This window comes from Nestor notabilis, unplaced genomic scaffold (assembly GCF_000696875.1).
Source record: "Nestor notabilis isolate BGI_N333 unplaced genomic scaffold, ASM69687v1 scaffold7210, whole genome shotgun sequence".
Taxonomy (NCBI): domain Eukaryota; kingdom Metazoa; phylum Chordata; class Aves; order Psittaciformes; family Psittacidae; genus Nestor; species Nestor notabilis.
The window spans coordinates 1-23,786 of record NW_009909609.1 but is presented as its reverse complement, the minus strand read 5'-3'; the positions used below and the strand labels follow the sequence as shown (position 1 = coordinate 23,786).

General features: G+C 39.2%; 1 protein-coding gene across 1 annotated transcript in view; it reads right to left on the bottom strand.

Moving 5' to 3' along the window:
- The window catches only part of RAD23B (RAD23 homolog B (S. cerevisiae)), a 24,223-nt gene extending 9,753 nt beyond the window's left edge, over window positions 1-14,470 (bottom strand). The window contains exons 1-5 of the mRNA XM_010012885.1: window positions 14,429-14,470; window positions 12,635-12,716; window positions 9,834-9,913; window positions 6,561-6,808; window positions 3,142-3,197 (exon numbers count right to left, since the gene is read on the bottom strand). Coding sequence (XP_010011187.1) covers window positions 3,142-3,197; window positions 6,561-6,808; window positions 9,834-9,845 — 316 coding nt within the window. The 5' untranslated portion in view covers window positions 9,846-9,913; window positions 12,635-12,716; window positions 14,429-14,470. The remainder of the gene's footprint in view (window positions 1-3,141; window positions 3,198-6,560; window positions 6,809-9,833; window positions 9,914-12,634; window positions 12,717-14,428) is intronic.
- Window positions 14,471-23,786: the final 9,316 nt, after the last annotated feature.

The window sequence follows — 23,786 nt, the reverse complement described above, 5'->3', positions numbered from 1 at the left end:
GTAGGGAAAATTACTATCTCTTTTCATAACCCATTTTTTTCCCTTCCTTAAAAGTAGACAGCAAATTCAACAGGATTAAAAAAAAATAACTATCCTGTTATAAATTTTAACTAAGTAATACCTTAAAGGTTATCTTCCCACGCAAAACCACAAGCGTGTGTGTACGGAAGCAACAAACCAAACCAAAAAACCTAGGTGTTAAAATACCATGTCCTCCCTTGGATAAAGGTATTCCTCATCTCAGTGGAACCCTACTACTGACTTTAACAGTATCAAGTTTGTGGCAGGAGAGTTAAATAATTATCGGTCACCATAAACCCAACAAATTAAAAAAAGTAGAGGAAACAAATGCTGTTAGAGCTACTCTGTTAAGACAAGTCACAATTAGAAGAACCAAATAAAACCTTGAGTTTTATTCCCTTAGGGAGTAGGTGTTTAACTCAAGACAACATTAACATAACCACATTGCTTGATTTTTAAAGGATGCTTCTAAGTAGTCAGTGGATGTATGACTGAAGGCAAAATACTCAATAAAAAAAAAAAAAGAATAAAACAGCCCTAGCCCAAGGATACTTGCACATTATTCATAAACAATGGATTTATAATCCTTGACTAATTTGAGTATTACTGTTGAGTTCTCAAAACGATAGTGCTATCCTGCGTTTAAGGAATGATAAGTTCATGTCTGCATATACAACTACAAGATCAATCATTTTACATCTACCTTCATTTTTATAAAGACATAAAAAAAAAAAAGGAAAAATCCCCCAAACTTCACTCTAAAGATACATATTTCCGTACATATTTTCAGACAAGCAAAAAAGCCAAGTCAATAACTGCCACAAAACAATGATTTTGCTAAACTTACTGCTCATGTTCTTTGACAGCTCTAGTTTAGCTTGTTTAGTTTGTTTTAGCTAACAAAATAATCAAGGCAAACAGCAGACAGAACACCTTCTGATCTAATTAGTTAGTGCTTAAACCTTTCTGTAGTGCTCTTTCAGTATAAGCTAGGTAGAAACTAGAACAGTATGAGGTATTTGGTACAGAAAAAAAAAATTGCAAAAAGGTCAACTTGCTGTGGACAGACTGCCACATAAGCCATAATTAAAAGCCAAAGAAGGAAAAGGAATTACTGTGAATTTAGGCACATGTACTTTACATACAGTCTACTTACACAAGTCATGAAAAATAAGACCAAGAATAACCATTCCCGAATTGAACACCATCAGTGTCATAATACAGAGTCAGGCCTACCTCTACATAGTGCTACTGGGAATGTTTGCGAGGTCAATGCTGAACTGATTCTGCTTTTTGCTTTTGAAAGAACATTTTAAAGCTGGATTAACTTTCAAATTCCAGTTCATCACACTCCCCACAGTAATTCTTGTTCCATGCCCTAAATAAAGCTTAGGCTGCTCCAGTGAAAGATACGGTTGCACAGGAACTGCAAGACATGCAGATCTTTATGAAGCACAAAAGCCACATGGGTTTTCAGTCAGCATATCTAACTGAAAACAAAAGCAAATTCATAGAAATCAAACCCTGCTTTTAAAGTGAAGTCAATTATCTTCAGACAATGTAATTGAGAAGCCATAGTAAGAGCATGCCTAGGAACCTACTTAGGACAATACTAAACAAATTTGCACAAGCAACTTCCTTTTAAGACAGTGTCTAAAGAACCAGAGTTCATGCCTATTGTCTTTGAAATTCGTTCGGCATCTAATCCTTGCAGTATGCTTACCCAGGAAATTATATTCAATGCCTGGGTACTTCCAAACTGTCAGGGACACGTGGGTTGACTGTATCAGATACCAATCAGAGAACTTTCATACAAAATGTATGTATAGTGAGGTGATGCTCACATTGAAAGATTTTTTTTTTATTTTTTTTTTTTTTTATTCTGAAGGTAACTGAATGAGGACCACCATCTTAATTAAACTTGTTGGCCATTATTGTTGACATGTGTATTTGTGATAACCCGATCTTGGCCACTAAAGGATAATGAATGGTTCATGAAGCCTGCAGCTTTTCTGGTAGCAGACCTTTAAAAATGTTATGGAACTTGATTGGTTGTCTCCTGCAGTATCTGTAAGCTATTTCAGCTCATCTATTTCTTCAGCCTAAACCAGGATGTCATAACATAAGACCTAAGCTGCAAACAGAGACTAAACCTTGTGGCTACCACCAATGTGTATAAAACCTTACTGCTGCTCCTAAATCACCCTGGGCTGCTAATCACAACACCTGCCTCCAATATATCAACACACCCCTACACAAAAATGTAAGTGAAACTCTTTAATCAGTGTAAGTCTTTGTACCAAGTTGCAGCTTAATGTTTACACAAGTAAGATAAACTAAAAAAAAAAACAAAAAAAAACAAACAAAAAAAAAAAACAAAAAAAAAAACAACAACAAAAAAAACCAAAACCAAAACAAAAAAAGAAAAACCCACTTCCCCTTATTTCTGTGCCTTAAAATGCTACACAAAAAAAAAAAAAAATCCCCTCTGAAAAATTTTAGTATGGAGTTGTGGGTTTGCCTAGTAATTTCCTACCTACCAGAATCAGCATAAATGAGGGGCAGAACTTCCTACCTATTGTTTTTACCCTGTTTATTCCAGTGATAAACAAAGACATTTGAACTGTCAAAAGAAAAGTGAACTGACTCTAAATACACAAAAGCTTTAATTCCTCAACCCAGATAGCACTGAATTTATCTAATCTAAATGTGTCAAAAGACAGTATTGTCAAAGCTGGAACATGTGAATAATAAAGGCAGCCATTTTACCAAACCTGCACGCTGGGAAGCAAAGGTGAAAAGTATATACATATTTACATCCAGTCTTCTATTCAAGCCACTTCAAACTGAACAGAAATTAAGGCAAATTGGGGAAAAAAAGAAAACAGGAATTATAAGGATCTTCTCCTTTTACACAATAAAACTATATGAAGCGCAACATTCTTCAGTAAAGAAGTTCTTGATGCTGATTCTAAGGTATAAACTTCAGGTCTCAAAGAAGAGTACTTTGATTATAACTTAACAATGACAGATACAGAGGAAAATGTCAGTATCTGCTAATCCGTCATTTGTTTCTGCTGCACCAAAATAATGTCTACATTAAAAAAACACTCCACTTACCAAGTGCACTTATAGCATCCTCAAAAAGATTTGATCGAGATGTATCACCTGTTGTACTGTAAGATGAAGACAAGTGCAATGGTAATTACAAAACTTTGGAAAACTTCCTGTTTTTCAAAAAAGCAGCAGCAGCTGTAACTCTAATAGCCCCTTTTGTTTCTAAAAAACCAACAAATCTTTCCAAAGAGCTCTCTCTTAGACTTATAGTGAGATCAGACTTCACAAACTTACAAACCTTCCCACTACCCCCCAGTAGCTTGGCTCTTGCCCATCTGCTCAGGGATTGGCCATTTGTTTGAATGATCTAAAGGGTGGGAGAACAAGATTTTCCAAAGCACACAGCAGTCTCACTAACTGCTTCCCCATAGTCACTGGTTTGACCTCAATGGGGAATATAAACTACTAACATTTGCAATTACTCTATCTCAAGTTATCAAAGCTGTTGAAATTACAGGATTAAAGGCTCACCTTCACAAACACAAAGGAACACAAAGGCATAACCCCAGGCAGAGGAACTTCAGTTAACACTGAGCCAAGGGTGCCCCTTTCCTGGCTCCTCACAGGGCTGCCAGTGAAAGCATCAGCACCTTGGTCTCAGGGTTATACCCTGATGGGTCAATAGGAGAGGGTCTCCAGGTCTCCATACAGACCAAAGGGCATTACTGCCTACAGGGCAGTGCAACTCACCATCGGGTGCCAGGAAAAAGCATTTGGCGACTGTTCAAGACTTATTATGGGATATCATGGGGAAGAACCAAAGGCAGGGAAAGGGAAGTATGAAGGCACCCTACAAATGAAAAGCATGGCTAAACAGAGGGGAGGGAAAAAAAAAATTGGGGGAAGAAAATGGGCCAGTCACATGTAAACAGCAACTGCTGGCCATGCCCTGCACCTGGTCACCAGTCAATCCTGCCTTCTAATTAAATTCCATTTCCAGCTACCATAACTATTTTTCATGTTAGGGGTGTCTGTATTCTACATGCATGTGTGGTTAAGGATATCTAACTGCCCACAGCTGGACACTGAATGATGAGTCACGGGGATCCACATGTTTGTGAAGCCAGCAGCTGCAGAGACCAGGCACTCTGGAAGTCTCAGTGCCAGCAACTGGGGAAGGGACCACAGGGCTCCATATGTGCCTGAGGTGTTGGCAACCAAAGAGACAAGACTGCATGCATATTCTGTGTGGAGGTATACACTGGCATGTGTGTAATCACCCGCAAGCATCAAGCTTGACTACAGTGAGAAGGATTGATGCTCAAGAGCTGGGTATTGACTGGCTGTAAATTAAGAGCCAGCTGCCACAGAGACTGGAGTGTCTGAGAGAGGAGCTGCTGGGAAGACTATAACATCAGGGGGTCAGCTCCTGGTAAGGTTATAGGCCTCATCCAGCTAGTGGAGAGATCTGTTCACATGGCAATGAATGAGGCAACTGGGAGACCAGGGGGGAATAGCTACCAGGTTCAGTGAATTTCTACAGCCAGTTCCTGGATTAATCCTCTGTGTGTGCAAGCATGCATATGCATGCAAAGAGAATCTGAGTATCAGCAACTGGAGTGGGGTTTCAGGGCTCAGGCAGTCACACGCACAGGTACCAAAAATTTAAAAGACTGGGAGATCTAGGGGCCAGGTATTGAAATAGACTAAGGCCAGCTACTGGACAAATTTGTATGGTTCATTTATATGTCTGTACATATGTATTCTGCACTAATAGGTTTTGCCTTGAGTAGCCTGAGGGGAACAGAAGGCAACTGCTTTGCTGTATGGTTGCTTAAGTGCCCTTCATTTCATGACTATTGACCTATGCAGCTAGCCATATATATAGGTATATACATACTGTATGTACTGGGAATAAGTGTTCAATCTTGATACTTGATAGATCTGGGGACATGGAGCTGCAGCAGCCCCACATCTATAAGCTAACAAGGCATTTACAGAGATGCATCTTATCAATTAAGAAAAAAAAAATCAGTTCCAACAAGAATGCTTCACTGGTATGATTTATAAATAAAAGAGATCAAAGGTGAAACAAGACACCAGCTTGCCTGGCCATGGTTCAATAAGCCTTCACCAGCCTCGGGAACTTAACTGCTAAAGCAAATCAGAAACAAGCAGCACTCACTGAAATTAAGGCAGGTGGTAACTACAATGTCTTTGTTAAATTACCTCTTGCCTCCTGTTAGGTATGTAAGGCTTCCTTACCGCAGTTTTACATACTGCGATCTGTACATGGAAAACCTGTAAAGCACTGTTTTAGTATTAATCTTTGAACCTATTGGACAAGTTGAGCAGCAACCCCCCCCAACATTATCACTAAAAAACAATACAAAAAAAACCCCTAAGTTATTCAACTGATAAATGAAGCTTCATTTGTATTCCATTTAAAAAAATATGCCTATTTCTCAGAATTGCAAAATTAAATAATGAATTAAGCTACTTAGTGCAAGAAATTTGTGATATTTTCAAGATATTATGAAATTGCAAGTTTTGTTTCCTTATTATCATATCAATATTTGATAGTGTTTAAATACAACCACTTGAAAGATTAATGTCTTGTGCACCACATAAGCAACACACAGATCGAAAACCAGTGTATGAAAAATGTATAATGCTATGTAGCACTGCAAGTGCCATTACAGTTAATAGCATTTTCATCCCGTGCAAAATTAAGCAACTTAAAGTGAACAAAAAAAGGCCATAGTATACAACAGGGATGAAACTTCCAATTTCCATTTGATTTCCTTAAATGCAGAGAATTTAGGTTAAAAACTACCCCAGCTCCCACACCTATCTGCAGATGGGTCAAGGAGCATCCAGAACAAATAAGACTGTAGTTTTAAAACATTACATTAAGATTAATACAGCATTTCGGGGGGGGGGGGGGGGGAACCAAACCAACCCAAACTCGAGAAAAAACCCCAACCAACCAAACCCCCTCTTTCCAGAAATTAACAGATTCTTACAACAATAAAGAACTTTTTGTTTAAATCTAACCAGCAAGACTCAAAACAATCAGAGGTCTACAAACAGGACTGGACACACCCCTCTAAGTCTTTTAAGTGCTTTGTGAGTAGATCCCCATGCAGGTGAATATCCTCAGTCTGAAAAGAAACTTCTGCCACAGTAACTCTGAAATGCCTAATAGGAGTACAATCCTGTGTCATGTAAATCTCCACTCCATAGGTTTAGCCCCAAGATCACATTTCCCACCAGAGAAGGCGTAAGCAGTGAGGGGCACTTCTTACCATCAGTAATGTTATACTTGAGCCAGAGTCTGAAGTTATAGCTAAGAACGAGGAAAAATTATGTAGAACTGAGAAAACGATTGAACTAATACTGTAATGGAAAACTGAACTTAAAGTCAAAACTAGAAGCAATAGAAATAGACAGGGAAGGCATTTTTGGGGGCTCAATTGTACCTGTCAGTTGATGATGGACTGACAGCAGGTGGTGCTTCAGGTAGTTCTTCTGCTAGGTTTTCTTCTTTAGGATCACTCACAGGTTCAGATTCACAGGCAACTACATCTGGTGCTGGTGGCAGAGGAACAGGAGCTGGTACAGGGGCAGCATCAGTGAGTAGTGCAGTGACTGGTCCGGGAGCTGCAGTCGTTGAGCTAGTAGCAGCAGTAGCATTTGACTGCTGAGCCGCTCCAGCTGCTGCTTTGGGCTACAGGAGGACAACAAAATTCAGGCAGAGATTAGAGCTCCTAAACTCATGCTTTCTACAGTCAACATACTGATGAAGTTCTGTTAAGATCATTTTTGTTTGACACTGCTGCCTCAACATCCAGCATAACATTAAAACATTGAAAACTTTAGATCTATAATGTATCACTGTGTTTAAACAGGCAAGTGATAGTGTCACTAAAGTACTTAATTATACACCTAAGCAGCCACACTATTTGAGCATGAAATAAAGTGCAAAGTTAAGATCTAAATATTTACAGATTGCGACATTTTAAATGTGAAAACAATCTTGTGTTTTACAAAAGCACATTTTTCAGAAGAAACTAAAATGGCTGTCAAAAAGACATCTGACAAGTGTAACAAGCATAAGGTTTTCTCACCACTCAAATTTGGAAAAAAGTTACAAAGTCAGAAATCACATTCCATCATGAATGCTGTTTGCTAGAAAATGAGATGCTAAACAATTTAAACTTAACCTGCAACAAATTTTACTTATGCACTCCGTATATTCAAAGCACTACATAAATGGGTCCCCCAGGGATCAATATTGGGCCCAATGCTGTTTAGTATTTCTTAAATTATCTGGAAGATAGGATCAGGTGTACGCTGGCCATGTTTACTGATAATACCAAACCAAGTGGGGACATGGACACTTCGGAAGGGAAAGCCACCCTGCAGAATGACCTGGATAGGCTGGAAGAGTAGGACAAAAAGAACACTATGAAGTCCATCAAGGACAAGCATAAAGTCTCGCATCTAGGTAAACATAATCCATGAGTGCAGCACAGGTTGGGATCTACCGGGCTGGGGAACAGCTCTCTAGAAAGGGATCTGAGAGTTGGTCCTGATGGACAAGTTTAATGTGATTGAACAGCGTGCAGCTGTGGCAAAGAAAGCCAACAGGGCATCACCAGCAGGGATTAAAAATGTCTTTACCCCAGTCCACTCAGTGCTTGTCAGACCACACCTGGAATACTGTTCTGTTTTGGTCCCTGCTACACGAAAAAGATGTGGATGGGCTTGAGACAGTCCAGAGAAAGGCCCCAAAGATATCAAAGGACTGAGCAGCCTGCCGTGTGAGGAAAACCTGAGAGAAATGCATTTGTTCAGCACAGAGAAAAGGTGGCTCAGGGGCAACATCATCATGTTCCAGTATTTAAAGGTTGAATACAAAGAAGATGGAGATTCCCTTTTTAGAAGGAGTCACATGGAAAGAAGACAGATAATGGGCACAAGTTACTCCCAGGGGATTCCAACAGGACACAAGAAGAAGATTTTTCATAATGAGAACAATCAGCCATTGGAATCACTTGCCCAGTGAAGTGGTGGATTCCCCAACATTGGACACTTTTCAGATTTGGCTGGACAGGATGCAGGGACATCTAGTCTAGATCATGCTTTGCTAAGAAAGATTGCACCTGATGATCCTTGAGGTCCCTTCCAGGCTGGTATTACATGATAAATAACATTACATGTACTTGAGGTCTGTAGTGAACACCAAAAATCCAGCAGAATCAAGGACTACCAAATCTATAGCAACAAATTTAGAGTGGTTAATATTTGCAAATAATTGTGATTTATCTTCACATCTCTATCAGAAACACGAATTTTGCCTGGATGCAGTATTAATCCTATTACATAGAAATTACACTTTTTAGAATGCATGTAACTTTCAGCTAAGGTAAAGGAATTATGTTCTTGAAAGCTGTGTCCTATGACTACCCTTGAGCGATAAGACTGACCCCTACCTCTGCCTTACCAAGAGAAATAGCTGAACTTTAGCAAAACACAACTACTTATTCAAGGTGAATCACTTTCAGACAATGTTTGCTTAAACTAAGAAAAATGTGTTTCCTCCTTTTGTCTAAAGGAAAGGAGAGGTTGTGAACGAATGGCTTCCAACATGACTGGCAAAATAAAGAACATTTTAAGAAGCTTCAAAGAAAAACACTGAAACATGTCTGAGCATCAAAGTCAGTGGTTGCGCTCACATGACAAGGCATGTCTTACGTACAAAAGAATCAAAAAAAGGGAAACTGAGGTCAAAGACTTAGCAAAAAGGCTTAATACTGAAGAAATGCCCAACTCCAAAACATAGGTCCTTTAATATAAGGTAGTGCATTTAACAGGTCTTAATGGAGATCTGTGTTTCTTCTGCTATAAACAAAATGCAAGCTGTACTCTGAAATCCCATCTGCATCTGTTTTCTTGTGCTGATAAATGCTTCTCCACGCAACCCGCAGACTAAAACACTGTTTCTTCAGGAAGACAGCTATAACAGTTACATTCAAACACGGAATCTAATAAGCCAAACCAAACAAATGAAGGGCAACTGAATACAGGTTTTCTTTAACAGAAGGAGGACTTCTAACTCCAAAATTAACTTCTTATCTCATGACAGAGATGCAGCCAGTTTTATTCAGATTCCGAAGGTCTGGAATGCCTAGAAAATCAGTGGCTTGATTCCCAGAAGCAATCTCGCAACTGGTTAAGAGGAGATACTTCAAATACATGCCACATGACTCTGTTTGCCATTGCAGTCATTCAAAACACAGGTTTGTTGATTGGCATATGTATCCTTTCTTTACTGGTTTAAGCTGTTAAGCTTGACAAAAGAAATAGCCATGAGTTTTGAAATGCAGCATGGCAAGACTGGAAGAGTACAATACAGAGAATTTAGTAACAAACTATCTACGTTCCCTTTTTCCTTTTAATAATATCATGGGAAAAATAACAGAGAGAATATAAAGAAGAAACAGTAAAATCAGCCACTGGGAAATTTTGTCATCAATGTAAACATTCAGCACAGAACACCAATAGCAATCAGTGCAGACAAGCTAGAACTTTGAAGTAATTATTTCCTATCTGTTCACACAAACATTTATTTTTACTGTTGACAAAAACTTTCAAATAATCAAATTCTACTTGTTTTAAGGATAGGCACACACAATCACTCATCACAACTAAAAGAAAAATAATGTAACTGCTTTTTAAAAAATACTCACTTTTGTCACCATCACAACCACAAAGTTCTTCTCATCTATTTTGTATTCCTTGAGAGCAGTATCGTCATTAAGGATTTTACCTGGCAAATTAAACAGATTAAATTAAGAAGTTATTAAACAGATCATTATATGATCTTGGGATTCCTTCACAAAGTTCAAACAAAAGCCCATAAAAACCACATTTTATGCAGATTAATAACCTTACGAAAAGTGGTTTGAGTATTAAGCTTGGGCAGTAGAGCTACACATAATTTTCCTCCTATGCTGTCCACAGGACTAGTTAGCTTGAAGGCTGTTGCTCCAAGTGTTGAAGATGCTTCAAATCATTCAAAACAGAAGCACTAAATATCTAGCAGAAGATTTACTGGACCTTTAACACAGATACAAGTAATGTAGACAAAAGGCTTCAGCATACAATAAGCTTAATTAAGTAACTTATGCCTACTTACACACTCTAGACACAGGAAGAAAATTTCTTTCTGCTTATGTTGTTTGCCATTCAGATGCAGTAAACTAAATAGTTCCCAGAGTCTGCCACAGACTAAGTTTACCTGCATACTTTTGTGAATTTGCAAATTTGACTTTGAAACTTTAAAAATTTGTTCTTAAAAGAAGGCTAAAGCTTTAAAAAAAGTGAGAACCATTCCATATCTTGCCACCTTGACAGATAAAAATAAAAAAAAAAAATCCCAAACCAGAAAAAACAACTTTTGAAGTTTCATGCTCATAGTCCTGTGGTGAAGTAGATTTGTCTCACACTTAGAAGAACTGAGAAACGCACTAAACCACAGACTTCTCTCTTTTTTTTTGCATAAGCTGACCTAGAGGCAGTACCACAAATCAGAAAAACTGAGTGTACTTCACACCACTTCCCCATTTCAAAAGGAGAATTTTCATAACCACTTTCAGTGCCAGTGGAATATACCACTTAACTGTATATAGCAGGACACAACCTTATCCTGATGACTGCAAAGAAATAAAGCAACACATACACATTACGGCACTTGGAAAAAGGATGAGGTGCCACCGTCTTACTCTACTGGTTCCACCAGTCTTGCAGGTCAAATACTCAAGAACTTATTACATATACTATAGCAGTAGTAGTACCTGTAGCAGATGCTGCAGCATCTGACTCAGAACCTACACAGGTTTCCTTACAATTTTCAGGTTTATAGGCACACTTTGGGGAAGGAGCTTGCACAACCTACATACGTAGACATCCTACACTTTCAGGACACACCGCTCACAGGGTTTCTAAACTTTACTCTAGTACAGATAACACAACAGATCTTTCTCACCTCTGATTAACATAATTTTTTTTTAAAAATTGCAAGCATTTTTTAATAACAAATGGTATACTTTTAATTACGTTCCGCTGGGATATCATAGAATCATAGAATAGTTAGGGTTGGAAAGGACCTTAAGATCACCTAGTTCCAACCCCCCTACCCATGAGCAGGGGCACCACACACTAAACTATGTCGCCCAGGGCTCTGTCCAACCTGGCCTTGAACACCGCCAGGGTTGGTTATCACTTTGCTTTACCAAACTATAAAAATTCTAAAGCTTATTTTAATCAAAGTAAAAATGTCATCGATGCACCTTCGTCATCTCTTGTCCAAGAGAAAAAAAAACAAAACCAAACCAATCATTTTTTGTATAGTCTTTGATTCTAAATCTTATTTCCTAATGCTTGTGGGATTATGCAATGCCGCAGACAAATTCAAGCTTCTAAAAATACTTATCACATTGTACGATCTTATGCAACCCTTGTTTTTATTAATCACAGAAACATAGTATTAAGAGCACCATGCAATTATACATAAATTGCACAAGGCCTTCTGCCTTGTTCATATTTAGTTTTATACATGACTTTTACCTTCCTGTTCTTGATGTACATTCCATTCACTGAAGCATATGGGACGCAAAACTTGCTAAGAAATATAGTCCTGAAGAGTCCATACAAACACAGAGAGACTCCAACTTCTCTTCCATTAGCATCTTTCTATTGTGATTAGTGGCTTTAGCTTCATAGAAGTGGAAAATCAATGATGTTTACAAAGCAGTACACTGAAGAAGTAAGAAAACCACCAAAGCTTCTTTCAAGCACAATCTGAGAGGAAAAAGCACTAGAGGGGGTATTGGAATAGAACTTTAAGTTCTGACATGAAGAAAGAACAAAAAAACCTGGGACTCTGTATGAGTGCCAGAATGAACTAGCCAGGTAGAAAACAGTAAAAAAATATTGCCTAAAAAATCCCTAGAACTATGTTAACTGAAATAAAGTAACTTCATGTCTTTAACATTATCCAGCTTTTTGCTAGCACATGCCTGTTTCTAGTGACACAACTTAAAAGTATTGAAAGTACCTTTGTATACCAAAGGTCTGGTATACAAAGAGGTATAGCAGGCATGCTTCAGCTATACACAGCATAAACTGTACAGAAGACAGTTAACCCAGAACACCAGATGTGATCTGCTTAAATCCTGATTTCTTGTAACAAAAGCTATTTCCACTTCACGAAGCACACCTCATCCAGCACTAAAGCTGCTAGCATATTACGCTGCAAAAGCAAAGATAAAAACAGACAACATGTATTAACAATTCTGATTCAAAATCAAGAGTTTCCTCTGACAACGGATTTGTTGTTGGTTTGTTTTTGTGGGTTTGTTTGTTTGTTTTTAACCTGTTTGCATTTCAGTACTTATAACTTTTAGAAGACTTAACACTTACGTCAAAATCAAACAATAACAAAAAAATAACATAGATTCATATACAGTATCTTCATAATATACATTACCTGCATAAATCAGTTTTTGGCCAGCTACTGGAAAAGCATCTTTCCCCCTTTCTGATTCAATCTTCTCTTTCAGTTCCTTCACCTACAGAACAGAAACATTCTTAATGAGGGGAAAAAAAAAAAAGTTTCACAATACAAACCTGTTTATGTACCTTTTGTTCCAAGTTTTAAATCCTAAAAGGTTGTTTTCAGTCATATCTCATGTCAAGTACATCAGTCTTCCAAAGATACCATTTTAACCTCTTGAAGAGCAATGTGCTCCCTTCCCAAATAATGCCTAAGTAATTTCCCCATGACAAGTCTATGTACTACTTTAAAATACAGTGAAAAAATGAGAAATTGGGCAAAAATACTTTTTACCCATTCCCCTTCCCTGTTATTTCTCTGAGTACAGGGTGGTACAGTTGTTATACACATCTCACTACTTTCTTCATCACAATGACTCTTCAGAGAATGTGTTTCTATGGTAAGGTCACCATGACATTAAATTTAATTCACTGCAATGACTTGAAGCCTTTATATGCAGAGACTTGTTCAAACTGTCAAATTGTTCATTTTATATAAGTTGTCTTCAACTCTTTCCCATCTGGGGCTCTGCACAGCAATTTTAAGCATTCACATGAAAGTGTTTTGTCTTATTTACTTGCTTATACAGACCACTGACATATAGCCCACGCAAATGACACTGTGTATCAGAATGCCCTTATTCTGCAGAAAGGCTGCATAATGCTATCCTGAAAGATAAAGGATGTTCCTTTACAAGCGTTTCTGTACTGATATATTTGAAATCATATTTTAAGAAAAGCTGCCTGTATATAAAATTTAAATCTTCCTGACACACACTCCAAATACATGTAGAACAAACAAAAGCAACCTGTTATAAACTTATTACTGCAAACTAACTCCATCTTCTAAAGTTTTTCCTCCCTCAATATTCATAAGCTATTTTCATGAAACATTGCAATCTAAATGCATATACCTAGCTATAATCAGACTGACAACTACTTGTGCCAGAGGCAACTTTAATATTACCACTTTTGTTAATTTTTAAAGCTGTAGCTCGCTATTAGGGTTGCTCGAGTAGTAAATACATTGGAACAGTATTTTCAGGTGCTAAGAGATAAATATTTACTGAGAAGTTGAGCTCTGTGATTCTCAGCATAATTAAAATTTGTTATCCACATTTAAGTCATGCTTCCAGTCTTCACTTTATTTTTCTTTTCACGATATCTTAAACTTTTGTGTTATCTTTTCCCTTTTCCTTCACTGGTCCCATCACTTCTCCCTCTCAGATATTTTCTCACGTTTCTTCATCAGTCTCTTTACCAGGCTAATGCTTTTGGTTTGGATGTTTGGTCCAAAAGGGACAAACCAAACTTTTAACACTCACACTGAAGCTTCATCTTTTCAGCAGTACACAAAAAAAAAAGTTTGTTTTGCCAGGCTTTATGACCCAGCACAGCAGGCCTGCAGAATCAACCTCTTCATTAAGCTTACACCTGATGTAAGTGATTAAATCACTAGCCACAAGGATACAGAACACAACCCAATTTCCCTCTATGGAAGTACACCAATAGGAAGCCAATTCTTTCTCCGCAGCAGATGAGGAAGGATGCTCTTACACATACCATTCCAGCACCTGGTAAAACTTTAGAATTGGTCGCCAGCCAGCCAGTTGTTTTTCCACAGCAAAACTAATAGCAGTTTACTGCCATCCCTGAGTTGTGAGGCAGTCAAACCACCATTCATTTTAATAATAATTTGGTGATCACCACTCTCACGTGCTTACTTTACACAAGTCTCTTCTATCCTGGGATTTATGTTTATTTTAAAAGAGTGTTTCCCTGAAAGCTAGAAATCTAATTTGTGAATTCTGCCCCAATTATTATTCAAGGTCAGAAGTCACTCAAAACTGAATAGTCTCCTTAGGCCACAGATAAGCCACCAAGCAGTGCTCCATCCCTCTGATCATTTTTGTGGCCCTCCTCTGGACCTGGTCCAACAGGTCCATGTCTTTCCTGTGCTGAGGACTCCAGAGCTGGACACAGTACTGCAGGCGGGGTCCCAACAGAGCAGAGAGGAGAGGCAGAATCACCTCCCTCAACCTGCCGGCCGTGGTCTTTTGGATGCAGTCCTGCATACAGTTGGCTTTCTGGGCTGCAAGCTCACATTGCTGGCTCATGTCCAACTTTTCATCCACCACCACCTCTAAGTCCTTTTCCATAGGGCAGCTCTCAATCCCTTCATCCCTGGCCTGTGTTGGTATCAGGGACTGCCCTGACCCAGGAGAGGACCTTGCACTTGGCCTTGTTGAACCTTACAAGGTTCACATGGGCCCGCTTCTCTGACTTGTCCAGGTCCCTCTGGTTGGCATCCTGTACCTCGGATGTATCAACTGCACCACACAGCTTGGTGCCATCTGCAAACTTGCTGTCAGTGCGCTCTATCGCACTGTCCATGTCATTGATGAAGGTATTAAAGAGTACTGGTCCCAGTAGGGACCCCTGAGGGACATACCACTTGTCACTGGTGTCCATCCAGACACTGAGCCACTGACCACTGCCCCCAAGACGCAATTGACCATCCAGCCAATGCTTTATCCACTGAAGCAGTCTACCCATCAAATCCGTATTTCTCCAGTTTAGAGAAAAGGATGTTGTGGGGGACTCTGTCAGAGGCTTTACACAAGTCCAGACAGATGACACCTGTAGATCCTCCCTTGTCCACTGATACAGTCATTCCATCAACAGAAGGCCACCAGGTCGGCCAGGCAGGACTTGGCCACAGCGCAGCCATGCTGGCTGTCTCGAATCACTTCCCTGGCCTCCATGTGCCTTGGCGTGGCTCCTAGAAGGATCTGTTCCATGATCTTCCCAGGCACAAGGGTAAGGCTGACACGTCAGTAGTTCCCAGCATCTTCCCTTCTACCCTTTTGAAAAGTGAGTGCAAGGTTTCCCTTTTTCCAGTCACCAGGGACCTTGCCTGACTGCCATGACTTCTCATCATGGAAAGCAGCTTGGCAACTACATCAGCCAATTCCCTCAAGACGCTGGGATTCACCTTCCAATGTCCCATAGACTTACATATCTTGAGGTTCCTCTGGTGGTCATAAGCCTGGTCATACAGTGAGCAACTTTGTTCCCCCAGTCCCTGTCTTGCTGTTTAACCACTTGAGATACGTGGTAAGAGAAGCTGCCAGTGAAGACAGGCAAAAAAAGTTGTGGAGTACTTCAACCTTCTCGTCTGCTGTTACCAGTTTGCCAGTTGTGTTTATCAAAGGGGGTACACTTTCTTTGACCTTCCTTTTCTGACTGGTATCCCTGTAAAAGTCCTTATTATTCTTTGTGTCCCATGCAAAGTTCAGTTCTGGTCATGCCTTGGTCTTCCTGGCCCCCTCCCTACACAAGCAGGCAGCATCCTTACACTCCTTCCAGAATATATGCCTTTGCTTTCACTCCCTGTGCATTTCCTTCTCACCCTTTAGTTTGACCACTCAACCATGCCAGTCTCTTGCCTTCCCCTCCCTTTCCTAATTTCTTAGAATTGGGGATTAAAAGCTCTGGTGCTCTATAGAAAGTGTCCTTAAAGATCTGCCAGCTCTCTTCTGCTCCTTTGTCCCTGTGGGCAGTTTCCCAGGGGTCCTACTGACTAACTCCACAAACAGCTTAATATGTCCTCCCACTGCCCTTGAAAACATATTTACCACACATTATACTGCTATATAGGAATTGTTCAGTCAGGTGAGGATGATGCAGCTGTAGCAGACAATAAATCAGCTAATGAAGCAACAAACTGACCAGTGCAACACATTTCACTACCCTTATTCAAACACCATGATCAGCAACAGATTAACGGCATATATTTTGTCTACTATTGCAGTGTCCAGAGGATAAGAAACTACTTAGCTCGTAACTAAATGCTTTATAGTAGCTTTAATTATAAGAACACATTTGGTTCTAGCTACTTCTACAAATAACAGAAAGCAGATTTTGCTGTCACAAACTTATACTTACAGTAATCTCTTATATTGGCTTCCTAAACAGGACACTCATATTCAGCCAGGAGACCACCTCAATGGTTTCATGAACAGATTGCTGCCCTACTTCAGGTTCCAAAGCCATAAGAGATACAGTAAAAGAGAAAGACCATAGGAGAGGAAGCTGTTTGTGAATCCAGTCAGGTTTACAAAGCTAGTGAATGACTGGGAGGGAAAAAAACAACTATTCAACTAAACAATCCATTTAAAATTAATCCAGTATTTTAAAACAGCCTCACAGACAATAAAAAGCATTCATAAACTTCTGTATTTGCTACTTGCATTTACTGTGCTGAAGTTTGTACACAGAGAAAGCAGCTGCATTGTCTGGAAGATAAATACTCTGGAATTAGCAAAGTACAAATCCAAATTTAGCCCTGACATTTACTTCCTGAGCAATCACCTCTGCCTTTCTAATTTACTCTCCAAAACTGAGCTCATCTACACCTAGGTGAAGTTCATCAGTCTAGTATTTGCTGTTATTCATTGCCTAGAGATGAACAAAATTAATTTCTCATCTCAAAGTTGGCCTCTGCACAGTTCTACCCTGCATTTCAAAATTGATCTAAGCCCTGTTTAAAAGAGGAGACACTAGAGCCAGTTTTCTGATGCTAAATAGTGACTAAAAGATAGTCTATAAGCTGCACCATTTAGATAGACTTTAGTTATCTTTAGTTTACTTTAGTTACATTTAGCTGCATACATGCAGCTCTGTACTAACACATGAACTCATAGATTAAAGCAAACCTTTTAGCAACAAGGTAAATAAAACTCAGCTATCTGTACCTTCCAAAAACACAGGAAGACATGGCTACTGACAGCTGTGAGTGCTCCCTCTGAACCCACTAGTGCTTGTTCTAAGGAGAAAGCTTACTTTCTCTGTCATGCATGGTCATGCTGATTAGCATAAAGGACGATCCAGTACCTTTAAGCAATTTTTACAACAAGGATAATTCTCCACAAACTGATTTACAAGTGTAAAAGCAATATAGTGGTTTAAATACGAACAAAATTGATAAGACATTTTAAGTAATTATAAAAAGACACTTAAAAAAAACCCCTTCCCCAGTGCTGCACTCTGACAAACCAGTTGGAGGGGTAAAACAAGCTTAATTTAGCTGTGCATTAATAGCTTTCACTTAGATAACAAAATAAAAAACAAGTTAGAAATAGAAGGTGTGGAGCTCAGACACTGAAGCTGGGGGTATAGGAATAAGGACTTCAGCCCCAGTTTTGGTCCTTTCCCTGAGCTTAACATGCCTCTGATACAAACCTATAGGGAATGACAGAGACAAGGGGAACTACAGCCATATAGCCTTGAGACCACACTCTGACTCAGTATGCTTACAGCAGTCACAATCCCTCTCCTTTTCACATTCATTTGGTGCTCCCTGCAGGGCAGCATGCAGAGGAATGAAGCTGAGGTCTCCTGTCTGTGCCTTATAGGGCCTAGGTAAGACATGCTGCACTTCAACATATCCTGTAAAATTAAAAAGTGGTTTGCTTCAAGTGTTTCAGCCCATCCAAATATCCTGTCTGGAACGGCGACCAAAGACAAACTTTGGTAGAAGAATATATTGCAGCCACATCCTTCAGTTCTGTAAGTTTATGTTCCCCTACAGGAAAGTATTTCCCTGTATTTCTGAAAGACAGTGAAAATCTTCAAAAAGTTTACTAGTAAACATACCCTTGTATGGGCAAGGTCAGCAGTGGTACTGTAGAAATAGCAAGGTTATCTGCTCATGCTATTCTTTGATTAACATGTACTCTCCACTCCCCATAAGTTCCTAAAGGAAAGCCTTCCAACCCATTGTTATCCACATGAAGGATGGGCATGCTCGTTTACCTATCGTTCCTGCAAAATAGATTAGATGTAAGGCACAATTAAGCAGAGAGTTATCCATAAATGCGTACAGTGTGTACATTTTAACTTCCCAGTTTACTGGCCACCTTGGTAATGGTGGTCTAAGAAAGACTGGATTGTTGAGACATACAGCATTAACATTGACAAGTTATACAATTACAAAGGTTACTTTTTCTTGCTGACAGCTAAATTAGATGATAACATTCCAGATAAAATAGCTATAAAATTATGGTCGCAGCCAATGCATTTGAAAATTGGCTAACATGTAAAACCTATTCTAGTATGAATAAAATTAGTTCTATCCCTAGTTTATACTACTTTAACTTTTCTTTTATTAAATTTTTAATAACACGTGTCAGTCTCCCCAAAGTTCTTTGGAAATTACATTAGAACATTCACCAAAATTTCAGGGAAATATTCCTAAATATGTGAAAGCCTAGCCTTCTTCAGCCAAGAATTAGAACAACTGAACTTCCCTTGCTTGAAAATTCTAACTCTAGCCAGGAAACAAGGAACAAGACTAGCTACTGAATAAAAGCACTAGGGGGAAAAAAAACCCAACAAAACTAAGAAATGAGTTAATAAAATAAACATGGATTATCAAGAGAACATAACTTGAAAATGCTATGGTCTGCAAAGAAAGTATAAAAATAATGCAGAAAAAAAAAAAGATTAAAAAAACAAAGCAAATGCCCCAAACCTCATTCTACTAATCTCCAAAGCTACTATTTTTGCAGAGTCATCTATCAAACCTCAAGCAGCAAGTACAAGCTCTTCAAATTCACACCTCCTCTGACCGTGCAAGTACAAACACTCAAAAATAAAATCCTAAGAAATGTAAGAGCAATGCCTTTAGTAAGATGAGAAAGATACCTGCTGCAAAGAATTGGAAAAAAATATAATGACTTGAGAGAGAAGGACATCTTTTCTGGATTCTTGAACAGGATCATAGGAGCACTTTTCCTCTAACCAGTAAGATTATAAACTATCGGAATTACAAAAAACAGTCCTCTAACTAGCAACTGCTGCAGGATTAACCTACACTGAAACATATGTAGAAAGGAGGTCGTCAGCGTAAGTTCATACTTTTTCATAGGTTACAAGCCTCAAAGTCAGATTTTACCATTTCACTCAGCAATATTCTCTGGCTTTTGCAGAACTGTTTCTGAAGTTAATTCTTCTCATAGAAAACAATATACTACGAATTCAGCATAACTAAAATGACCAAAACTAAATCTACTGCTTTTATATCTTCTTATATCATAAAGAAAAAACAAAAATCACTTTCTTACGAGATAAATGTACTATTACTTACTTTAAAACTTTCAATTTTATTATATTGAATTGTTAACTTATTCTTCACTAATGCTACTAGATCAGGAGATGGTTTTCCAACAGAAGCCCACAGTTTACCAGGAGAGCTCTAAGAAGTATGATAAATACCTTTTATAACACCCCATTATTCGTTTCCATGCGTCTTTCCTAGCTCCAGATAGAACAAGCATTGATGCAGAGTATGCTTTAAGATTACATAGGCTTTCAATATGCATTTCCTTTTTTTTTTTGTTAGATGCTTTAGTATAGCACTCAATATACTGAAGACACAGATGTAACTAACACAATTTTGTTGGTTCACAAATAGCATTAGCTTTCGTATGGGCTCACAAATCATACTCTGTGCATTCAGACAATAGTCTGAACTAATTCTGAAATTTAGAACTGCATTCTCTGAGAAGAATTCAAGCAGCTTGTAGTTTTATCACAGACACCCCCCACAGACATACCAAGTACTTCCACTGTACGTACCACCTCATTCTCGTTAAAAAAACAAAATATTTTTATACTCCCTACAAATCAGACGATACAAATTCTTTGCTATGCCACTGTCTTTTAAAAATTAAAACAGTATTTCTTTTTCCCCTGAAGTATACCCGTTTTACCTGGAAAAATTAAATATATGCTAAACCTCACTTTTCTCCCTATTACATACCCTTTGGATCCTGCTTCATTTTTGCTGGAGTGCACTTCTCACATTTAATACAGCTTTGGTTAGTATCCAGCCTAAATTTCTAAACTTAAAATCAAACAAATGGCCATAACATTAGCATCCAAAAATCCCCAGACATGTTTAACAATAAAGCATAAACTTATTAAAAAGGCACAAGAACATACAGAAGTTCTAACTTCCAAAACTAATTGTCCTGTTGACTTGGTGTTAAACAAGCCAGAACTTCCTGGGTGTTGAAACACTGTGGCGGACCAGTGAAACATGAAAGCCCATATTATGTCCCACAGAGACCGTGACCAAAAGGCATCCTGAACATTCCTTGCAATGCTCTGCATTTTGACATTGGGGTTTTAGGTTAACAGCACAGAGAAGCTGAAAATGAAACAGAATAGACTTTCATCTGGCTTTTCATTTTTGAAGAAAGTTAAGAATGTTTGTTGAGATTTTAAAAAGCCTATTTCATGTCTACACAGTGAGAACTACAACAGCAGCACTGGATTTTGAAGCCTGCAGTGTCACCACTGTCGCTTCAGACAAGAGATGTGCCTACACAGGCCTGTATCAGTTTCAGACAGAGCTTATTTCTTGCTCCTAACACAACACTTAATGTATTTACTCTCAGTCAAAAACACACAAAAGGTAGCTTGTGTAGGTAAATGTATGCTTTAATTTACCTTGGTTAAATCTGAATTTTCAAGTACTGAACATGAGCTCAGAACATGAGAACGATTACAATGGGTAAATCCACCCCTCTGCAGAGCACAATCAGTACATTAATTCCCATGCACTCCACAGATTTTCCCCGCAAAACTTAAAAAACCAGCCATGCCTGCAAAAACTCCTGCATGTGATAATAAGCCTTCTTAAATAACAGGGACAGAGGCTAAATCTTTTCAACTTTTTTAAACAGTCAAAATATTTGACAGTCTTCACCTAGCACTTTCACAAACAAGAATACTCCATGCTACAAGTCTAATTTTTATTCAGCTAGAATAGTCAGTTGGCCAATACTTCAAAACACAACTAAACTAAAACTGAAGTCACATTATGAAAAGCATATTTTGAACTTAAAAATTCAACTGTCTGATTAAGCAGGGGAAAAAAAAAAAGGTATCAGCTGCTTGTGCAAAAGCTTTAACAAGCCTAGTTATTATGAAGTGTGTTGCTTCAAATGCTCATTGGAAGGTTTGTTTAAATCTCTCTTACTATTAATGACAGCCTTTGGACACAAGCACCAATATAACCTTGCACTGTAACATCAAGTCTCTTTGGATGGGGATTTTTTTTATTGAGACTGAGGGGAGAAATTGCTAGAACCAGAGCTCAATTTTAGACAACCAGAATCCAGTTTCTGAACAAGTTTCCTGGGCCTATCACAACTAGACGATTTTTGGCCTTGTCACAGTATAGGGCACAGCTCCAAGTAAACAAGCCTACCTCTAGCAGAAAAACACACAAACTTCAAAGAGTAGAAGTAATTCTCCTGATCTCCGCAGAACACACACATTTGTTTCAAGGTGTTGGAAAATTAATCTATGAAACCAGTGCACTTAGTACAATTAGCATTTTCAAAATCAGACTGAGAACTTTCAAAGACACACTTGCAAAACACTTGATTAACAGATTACATTTTGAAGCATTTTCCCATTTTAACAAATATGGTTTCTAACTGAAAGCTCAAAACTGTTTGTTATTAGGTTCCATGATTTTCAACACTTTCAATAAGAATTCCTTTGTGATTCTCTAAAAAGTAGGTAATTTTAAATGCATTTCTCACCTCTACAGCTAACAAGACGAAGCCTTCACCCTTCTCACTTTAAAACAAAGGTTTCCTCAAATCCTACCCCTTCTCCTTCCTCTGTTTCACCACGCACCCCTAGCCAAAACCTTAAGTCTTATGCTCATGAGAATCATTCTTGTTTCAGTTACTGAGCTACTGTAGAAACTACACTTACAGAGAGCGCAGTCTCACTCCCACAATCCAACTCCTAGCTAGTGCATTTTGCTGTCTCATAAGCTGGTGAGGGTTTTGACTGGCAACATTCCTTAAGTCCTCTCCCTGATTTTATTTCTCAGGACCTTACTGAATACAGAGTATACAAAGAAAGACGGGAAGAGACCTAACTCTCAGGAACAAGTAGGCTAATGCCTTAAATCCTTGAAGGTTTCCAACATCTGCTTCAGGTAGACATTTGCCACCTCCTTCTGCCACACCAGTCAACCAAACCAACTCTTAGTCTGAGTTTAACCATCATCCTTTATTCTTCTTAAGATGAAAGAAAGTAAAACAACAGACTTGATAAAAGCAGATGAAATGTTCCATGGTTTCCAGAGCTTCACTGCCCAGATGTCATGTGAAGGGCTGCTGCAGACACACCTTCAGATGCTAAAGTCCCCAAATTTTCCAGAAGGCGGCCACACGGATGCCTGGGCTTCGCTATCAGAGGCAACCATCTGTGCTCAGGCAAGTGACAAGGCAACTTCCAGCCCTGCAAACTCACTTAAGGCCCTTCTCCTCTCAGAACCCTGTATTTCCCCTGAGGATTTTTCAGCAGGCTCCTATGGGCCAACAGAAAACATCCACCTGCAATCAAAACGTGTCCTTTCCCCCCTCCCAGTCTTGTAAGTACAGAGATACACAGTTACTGCAACCTGCCAGTAAGGGAGAGTAAGACTATTAACAAATCTCATCAGACACCCAAACGCCTGCTCTGCAGGAGACACCTGCGTTCATGCTGAGCAGTTTGTGGAATCTCACATGCATTCCCTCACCTCGCTGATGCAGATTAACCACCGTGGCTCACGCTGTAGGCAAAGCTAAAAAGCCTCCCTGCAATCAACCACCTTCAAACACAGCGTACGCTTGCCTAAGCATACAGGGATGCATTCTGGATGCTCACGAGCTCCTCTCCGGTACACACTCCCGTGGGGAAGAGCCCTACAACTCTCCCCCACGTTTCCTGTCCAGACAGGAATCAGTGAAGAGCCAGCACCACGTCTCCCTTCTGCTGCACTACCCCCCCTCACCCAAGAGGTCATGACCCACTGCCAGTACTCCCAGCAGAGATTACTACTTTGCCCCATTGCCCACTAATCCATGGGTGTTGGCATGTATATTCCCAAAAGGAAAAACTTTAGTTTCCTACAGCCCTCTCATGCCTCTCCTCCACAGCACAGCGTGAGCTGCTCTCCCTTCCACCTTCTGGGCGTTCCTCGCGAAACCAGCGAGGGCAGTCGGTCCATC